We start from the raw sequence: 8,121 nt of genomic DNA on the forward strand, positions 1-8,121 counted from the left end.
TCCAGCCCTTGCCAGTGTTTCTGGTGGTGTGAGTTAATCACTTCTCTCCCCTTGGCCTTCCAGTTTCAACCAGCTGTGCCTCCCTACGTATGACTCATATGAAGAGGTGCACAGGATGCTGCAGCTGGCCATCAGTGAGGGCTGCGAGGGCTTTGGCATGCTCTGACCACTCTCTTGCCATCCACTTGGCTCCCGTGCTTTCTGGAGCATCCGAGTGCACATAACAGACATAACCACTGACCCTAGCATACACAAAACCATCAGCCAGAAGCTGCTGCGTGCTCTCCAGTGTCTGGAGTATTCAGTCACCTACAAGCCTTGTCCTTCCCTCGCCCCCTCCTTTCCCATCTCCCCCCCCGCAGGCCACTTTGGCAGGTACATAATCTGAGCAACTCGCTCAGTCACAAGAGGAGGGCCATGCCGCTGTGCTTGCACTTGGTTCTTAGAAGCTCTCAGTAGCCGGAGTGGCACTGGACTACCTCTCATGGTGACTGATAGCACAAAAGGATCTTTTCTGTGGTGTCAGAACTGGAAAAGGAGCTTTCCTTGCAAGCGTTTCTGGAAATGATCATTAATCCACAAAGAAGAACTCCCTAATAAGCTTTTTCTCGACTATGAGCCTGTGAGATAGACAGACCTAAGAATGTGAAAGATAGCTGGGCTGTTGCCTCCAGTGCTGAATGTGATTCTCCTTTAGGCTTATGGGGCATGTCTAGGCACGTGGCTGGCTTGAAGACTACTGATGCTTGTCCCTGAGTTTGTTCTTTACACTGAGGTGTGGCTGGGCTCGGCCACTTACCTCCAGCTTATGCAGTCTGCTAAGAGCTGGGGATTCTTTAGATTTCCACTGAAGAAAATTTTGGAGCAAGAGATTGGGACAGTACGATAGCATGACACCGATCCCTGGTTCTCTCTTTGCTTGGTGTTCCCTGGCAGCACTAAGGCAAGGAAAAAGGAATCAGTAATTTAATTGCTTCTCACAGGTCCTTAGGGCCAGGACACAGGGAACACACATAGAGGAGATACATCAGATGATAAATAAACACCTAGCTGTCCCAGTTACTTCCTGTCACTCCATCAGTTACCAGCAAGGGCAGCTAAGGAGGGAGGAAGATAAATTAGGTTCACTGTTACGTGATGATTGAAGAGAACCTGCAGCTGTTTCTTGGAAGATGACAACAACCTTTTTCATTACGATTTGAATGAAGACGTTTTCAAGACTCAAAATCTCATTGAATTCCCAAATTTCTGTTTCTAAGAAGGCTTTGCTGCAAGCTGCCATTCCCAGTGGGGCAGTCGACTCAGAATATTTACAAGCCATCTTTATTGCCAAAACCAGCAAGTACAAAGAGTCCAGAGATGAGGCGGGACTTGCAGCCGTGCCTTGGCCTCCTGGAAGCACGTCTGAGCCCTCCTGTTCCCAGAGATCATGAGGAACAAGCCTTCCTGAGCTGCTACAATTCCTGCCTGGCCTCACTCCTTCGCAGTTGTCATTTGTCCTTCTTGGCATGGGTGCTGACCTCACTCATCCTTGGGGTCTAGGATCCAGCATCAGGGCCTCTGTACCCCAGGGTCCTCCATGCCACACGGTCACTGCTCTCCTCAGGGACCAGGACAAGGTGCTGCTGCCTGCCCCGGTGTTTTCTTATGGGATATGTACAGGCGAGTTGCATCATCCCCCGGGAAACATGATGCTGGCCCTCGGGCCCAGAGAGGGTTTCCAGCTGGGGGGCACGTGGGTTGGTTCTGCTGTCTTTGGCTGTTGTTCCTCTTCTGGATTCTGCGTTCTCCTCTCCAGAGACTCATGCTGGAGCTCAAGTTGATTTTCTTGGTCAGATCTGTCCTTTTAAGCTCTAGTCATAGCACTTTTCAGAGCATCCTGAGTACCATTGCAGCCCAGCTGCGTGCTGCAGTGGTCCTTAGCCCCAAGGTCTTTGTTTAACAAAACCCTTTGGTACTGTTGTGGTTTTTTGTTCTTCCGGTTTACCCTGTCTCTCCTAACTATTCAAAAGTATCTTTGCTCTTTAGGCCTTTCCTTTGACCTTTTTTTCTAATCCTGCTTTGGAACTAGCCAGTGTGGGGAGAGGTACACCATGTCGGAGAGAAGGAAGAGTGTCTGTTACTTCTTGAGCAGTTTTCTATTCACATTTCTTATTTTGGCCAGTTGTTTTATTTATGCCCTTGTGACCCAGATGCTTGGGGAGCCAGCTAACCTCCTGGCCTTGAGTCTCTTCAAAGGAGACCAGGCACCAAGTGAACACCAAGGAAGATATCGGCATGTTTCTAGAACTTCAGCAGAGACCAAGCCCTGCTGCTGCAAATTTGTCAGGCCAGACAAAAGGGCCAGACAGTTGCAACAATAGTGTAAATATTTTGTACAGTAAATAAATGAATGTTTAAAAGGACTAAGGAGCAAGTGACTGCTTTACGTGATGATTCAGGGCTTAAATTGGAGGTGGGGAAGGAAAAGAAAAATTCAGAAATGTTTTTGCATTTCCCCAGTAATGCCTTCAGAAGCAGTCAGCTTGGGCTTCCCTGGTGGCGCAGTGGTTGAGAGTCTGCCTGCCAATGCAGGGGACGTGGGTTCGAGCCCTGGTCTGGGAGGATCCCACATGCCGCGGAGCAACTGGGCCCGTGAGCCACAACTACTGAGCCTGAGCGTCTGGAGCCTGTGCCCCACAACAAGAGAGGCCGCGGCAGTGAGAAGCCCGCTCACCGCGATGAGGAGTGGCCCCCGCTTGCCACAACTAGAGAAAGCCCTCGCGTAGAAACGAAGACCCAACACAGCCAAAAAAATAAAATAATTAAAAAAAAAAAAAAAAAACTTGCCCAAATTCTGGCAATCTTTAAGCTAAAAGAAATTCCCAAATTAAAAAAAAAAAAAAAAGAAACAGCTTGGGGTTGAATGTACTTCCAGAGCCCTGGCCTGGCCCGGACTTTCTTGCCCTTTCACCCTTCCCTGATTGCTGTCCATGGTGCCAGGCAGGGCCACAGTGCTTGCTTGCACAGAGAGCCAATGGCTGGGACAAGCAAGTGCTTGTGCTCAGCTCCAGAAGAAGAAACCCGTCTGGCAAAAGTAGAGGCTGTCTGTTCTCATCAGTCTTTTAAACATTAATTAGTTGTTGTTTTACTACATAAGAGACTCAGTGTAGAAAATTAGGAAATTTAAAAAAAGTACAAGAAAAAAAGTTACTTGCCATCCAGAGGGAATAACACTTTGGCGGATGGCCTTCTTATTTGCATATAATCATACATGTATTTCTCAATGTGCCCTTGACCCTCCCACAAAAGTTTGCATATGGCAAACAAAAACCCTGTTCCACAAAAGTTTTTGGGTGGTAGGCGGGACCAATTCTTTTCTAACCACAGATAAGCTTGGCAGAAAGAGAAGACCAGACCTCTGATTTGGGCCTTGTAGGAAAAGTGTTAGAGACCCTGACTTTCTTGGGGAAGTAATCATGGTGTCTTTGTGCATTGGTTCCCATTCTGGAAAATCAAAACAAAATCCCCTTTACAATTGTTTTTCTTTTTGTTTTGTTTTTTGTCGTTTTTTGTTAGTTTTTGTTTGTTTTGTTTTGTTTGGCCACGGCGTGTGCCTTGCTGGATCTTAGTTCCCCGAGCAGGGATTGAACCCTGACCCAGCAGTGAAAGCGCTGAGTCCTAACCACTGGACCGTCAGGGAGTTTCTCTGTAATAGTTTTTAAAATACAGATTATTTTTTCTCCCCACCCCTACCTCCCAGACCCAGTGCATTGGAATCTTAACTTTAAAATTACTCCTTTAGAGTGCATTCAAGGTACTCCCACCTCATCAAACTCCCTTGAGTGGTATGAGATGTCTTAAACACACAAAACAAAATTCTGTCCCTCCAACTTTACACTTATAGGTTATTTAACAGTCCTACATCATTTACACATGCTGCTCTTGTAGCTTTGAATGGGTCACTATGAACATTCGTCACTGAGTGATTTCATCCCATCATGCAGTTACTCATAAGACTCAAGAGGCTGGTAGAATTGTTCTTGAATTAACACAGTAAAATACTGCCTTCAGCTTCTCATCCACTGTTACCTGCAAGCCACTGCAGCTCAAGCTCTGAGACCTCTGCCCAGCTACACTTCTCTTAGGACACAGTAGAGGTTCTCCAGCAGGTGGCTTGAGCAGAGGGCTCCTTACCTCTGCTTTGGCTTCACTTAGGCCCTCAAGCGTAATAGACCAGCTCCAGGTATCCTGTAATTCTTTCTTTTAAAAATGATTAATTCCTTTTTTCTTTTATTTTGAGATGAACATATTAAAAAAAAAAAAAGGCATACAAGCATGTACAATTTAACATAATTATAAGGGAAGCGCACATGTAAGCACTATCCAGGAAAGAAAGAAAACATTACAGCACTGCAGAGCAAGTCTCCTCCCACCCTTCTAGAGGTAACTTTTCCTGACTTTTAGAATAATTGTTTCACCAGTTCCCTTTTCAAACAGCCTGCCCTAAAAAATCACAGTGGGGAGGGGGAAAAAAGAGCCCATGTGATCTCATTTATTTATTTATTTATTTATGGCCGCACTGGGTCTTCGTTGCCGTGCACAGGCTTTCACTGCTTTGCGGTGAGCAGGGGCTACTGTTGCAGTGTGCGGGCTTCTCAGTGCAGTGACTTCTCTTGTTGCAGAGCACAGGCTCTAGGTGCGCGGGCTTCAGTATTTGTGGTATGCAGGCTCAGTAGTTGTGGCGCACAGGCTTAGTTGCTCCGTGGCATGTGGGATCTTCCCGGACCAGGGCTTGAACCCGTGTCACCTGCATTGGCAGGCGGATTCTTAACCACTGCACCACCTGGGAAGTTTTAAAAGTCTTCTGAAACCATTGTTGCCCCATGAGAATCTAGTTCCCGTTCCTGATGCTGAATCTGAGGAATCATATTCAAAGACCACCACGTCTCTCTGCAGAGGTTTTTCCCCAGATATCCTAAATTGGATACTCCTTTGCTGTTATACTCTGAAGAGGTTTTATGGATTGATCTAATGTGATCATGATTCTCTTTGGTGGTCAGCAGCAGGTTCTTGAGTGTAGTAGTATTGAAAATGACTTGGTACTAAATTGTCCCCCAAATTGTGGGATGGGCTAGTATTTCTGATTCAGAGTACTGAATCTGTGCACCTTCTAACAGAAAGCCATCCCAAAGTTCTTGGAGAGCTTAGGTTTTTGCTTGGAGTACAAAGGGAGGGGATTTAGAAATCTGCAGAGGCTATGGTGATGATCTTGGTCCGTATGTGATAGAGAGGTGCTGCTAGTTGGGATATGCCTTGCTACAGATACCTTCCTCACCCCCCAGATCAATTCACTTAACGTTGCTTGTATATGAGTACTTTGTGGTGGCCACAGCAGGGACCTGGTTCGCTGTGGTGAACTCAGGTGTGGTCTCTACAAGATGCTCAGTGAATTCCTGGTGAGGAGACGTAGAGGACACAGTCTCTTTCGAGAAGTCAGAGGAGTGATAGCTGTAGTTCTTTTGATATGGCATCAGAGGTGGCCTTAGCAAAGTTGTCCAGGTTGTCAGTAGGGTCCTGGCTTGTTAATACCAGCCAGCAGCCACAGCTTCTTAAACACAAGGTGGAGATAATGTTGCTACGTCTAGGGACAGGGATCAAACACACTAGCACAGAACCAGAGCATCTAGTCACCTTGCAAGAACAGTGGGAGGCTCCCCTTGTAGTCTTCCTTCAGGGAGATGATGGGTAATTTATCCAGGATGAAGCCTGTGGATATGGTTGCTACTTCCTTGCAGTCCCCAGTTAGCAGGCCAGCATGGCCTTTGTAGTCTTTGATGGCCATGAATGCCTTAAACCATGTTTGGCTGGCCAACCAGGCAACTTTCCGAGTGAGCAAGGTCTTAGGACTTCATCTCTTAGGGGTGACTAGGAAGAAGTCACTCGAGCTAAGTGAGGATATAAATTTCTTTTACAAACTTCATTGTGTCCTAGACCAGGTGGCTCCTCCTGATGACAGGAACCTACTTGTATCCTATGTTTCTGACTCCAGAGCCCCTGGGCCTCCAGCCTCCCCTGCGGGACAGGCATCTCCTGTCATTTGGCCTTTTCTAAAAGAAGATGCCCTTGAATGCTTTTGCATCAGGTGTGCAGAATGGAACCCTCAAAGGGTAGAGAGCCATGAATTGATGAGCTTGAACTTTCATATTTTATTTTTAACTCCCACGGTTCAACCTTGCGCAAGACAATCTTTTAGTATTAGTTTTCTGACCTGCAAAATGATGTTGTTAACTAAAGAAAATTGACTAATAACTTGGAGCCCTTGGAAAAGTTTTCCTATATATAGTATGTGTGATACCATATTGATTATGGCTTAGGGCCCTGGTAATTTCCACAGCAGGAGACTCTATGGATCTGGGGGCAGTAGGGGATGCTAGAGTGGATGACTGGTATGGGGTGGGGCTCTTGCTCCACCTTGCCATGTCCAGGCAGGCCAGAGAGAATGGGTATTCAGGACACCTAGTCCAAACACCTGTGAAGAAGACCCCAGGTCAGAAGAGACCACCTCTCTCTTCTTCATGTGACCCTCCAAAGGCCAGAGGAAGTATTTGAAGGGACTGCATCTCAAGCCATGTCATGTGGTAGGCAACCTAATACCCTTGACTTTCCTTAACTCACCTGATCACTGAATCATAATAATAGCTACCGATTTTTGAGCTCTTCCCTTATGCTAGGAGCTTTAATATATATTGTCTCATGTTGACAGTGACCCTGCAAGGTAAGTCTTGTTTTCTCCATTCTACACGAGACACAATTGAGACTCAGAAAGGATAAGTAGCTGCCAAGGTTCCTTAGCTAGTAAGTGGCAGAGCAGTATTTGAACATGGGTCTGTTTTATGTCAAAGCCCGAACTCTTTCCACATTGCTGGTTTGTCTCTAGCCGGTTAGCTTAGACTAAGAAACAACCCAGGCACTGGGTCACCTGTGTTCACTGACTCTGTCTCACATTCACTTGGTGACACTGTGTGACAGATGAATACCTTACCTTTGTTTACCTGTCAGTCATTTGAGGCTTTGGGGTTTATGAGGAGAAGGCCCTATTGATTCAGCATAGAGAGCGTCTAAGAGATAGAGCTATTGGCAGTAGCTTTAAAATTTTTGTGCGTAGAAAGTTCCAAAGAAAACCAGCTAATGACTTGAGTGAAGTGACTTCCAAGTTTAAATGAATCCTGCATAAAGTGTACAAGACACCCTTGAGGATATAACTGAGGAAGAATATCCTGAAATTTTAATATCCCCACTTTGGTTGAAAATCCATAGGTTGCATGCAAATGAAATACCAGAATGAGGTCCGACATGCTACCCGATACCCTGATGTTTATCTCTGGTAACTAAGTCTGCAGAAAAAGACTCATTTAAATAAATCTTTTGTCTCTAGACTCTCCTCACATGAAACGCAGCACCGTTTGGCATAGGGCAAATCTCTGGTGGTTATCTTGCTGAGGAAGTAAACATTTTCAAGAATGCCAGAGTTAAAGGGAGACACACACCTCAAACAAGACTGACTCTATTGGAACTATAAACATAGTATCTTCTGCAGGGTGAGGGGTCCTGTGCCTCTCTAGGGTGAGGTCACTGTTTCTGTGGATTTGCACATGGAGGAGTCTTTCTGAATCTTCCCATCTTTTGATGGACCAACAGTGTTCCCTCTCTACTCAGAACTCCCACTCGAAGGAGTTGCCAAGACAGTCTTCTGTTTGCCCATTAGCAGAGTCAGGGATATCAGTATTTGCAAGCCAGCTGGAGAGCCTTTGATGGTGTTGAAAACAAAATGTTGTGTTATTATGTAAGAGGAAGATTATGTGTGTGTCATCATTTTGTGCTAGTTCTCATAAATCCTGGTCTAATCCTACTCTCAAGTTGTCATTTCATTTCCTATAAGTGTACCCCTTGCCCCCACTACCAAAAAAAAAACCTGATGTTTCTGTTCCATCACTGGGTTTGTGGCCTCCCTTTTCCCTTTAGTTCTTTGCATCTCTGCATTTCAGCAAACATCTGTGGATCAGGCACTATGCAGGGAGCTAGGGACACAAGATAGAATGTGATCCCTGCTTCTGAACAGCTCACAGTCTCATGGGGGGA

At 45.9% G+C, this 8,121-nt stretch overlaps 1 protein-coding gene across 3 annotated transcripts in view; it reads left to right on the top strand.

Annotated features, from left to right (window-relative positions):
• AREL1 (apoptosis resistant E3 ubiquitin protein ligase 1) overlaps positions 1 to 7,891 on the top strand; it is a 48,433-nt gene extending 40,542 nt beyond the window's left edge. For all 3 annotated transcript variants that reach the window (XM_068542519.1, XM_068542537.1, XM_068542528.1), the window contains exon 20: positions 64 to 7,891. In XM_068542519.1, the coding sequence (XP_068398620.1) occupies positions 64 to 166 (103 nt within the window). In that variant the 3' untranslated portion in view covers positions 167 to 7,891. The remainder of the gene's footprint in view (positions 1 to 63) is intronic.
• Positions 7,892 to 8,121: the final 230 nt, after the last annotated feature.

This window comes from Eschrichtius robustus, chromosome 1 (genome assembly GCF_028021215.1).
Source record: "Eschrichtius robustus isolate mEscRob2 chromosome 1, mEscRob2.pri, whole genome shotgun sequence".
NCBI classification, from domain to species: domain Eukaryota; kingdom Metazoa; phylum Chordata; class Mammalia; order Artiodactyla; family Eschrichtiidae; genus Eschrichtius; species Eschrichtius robustus.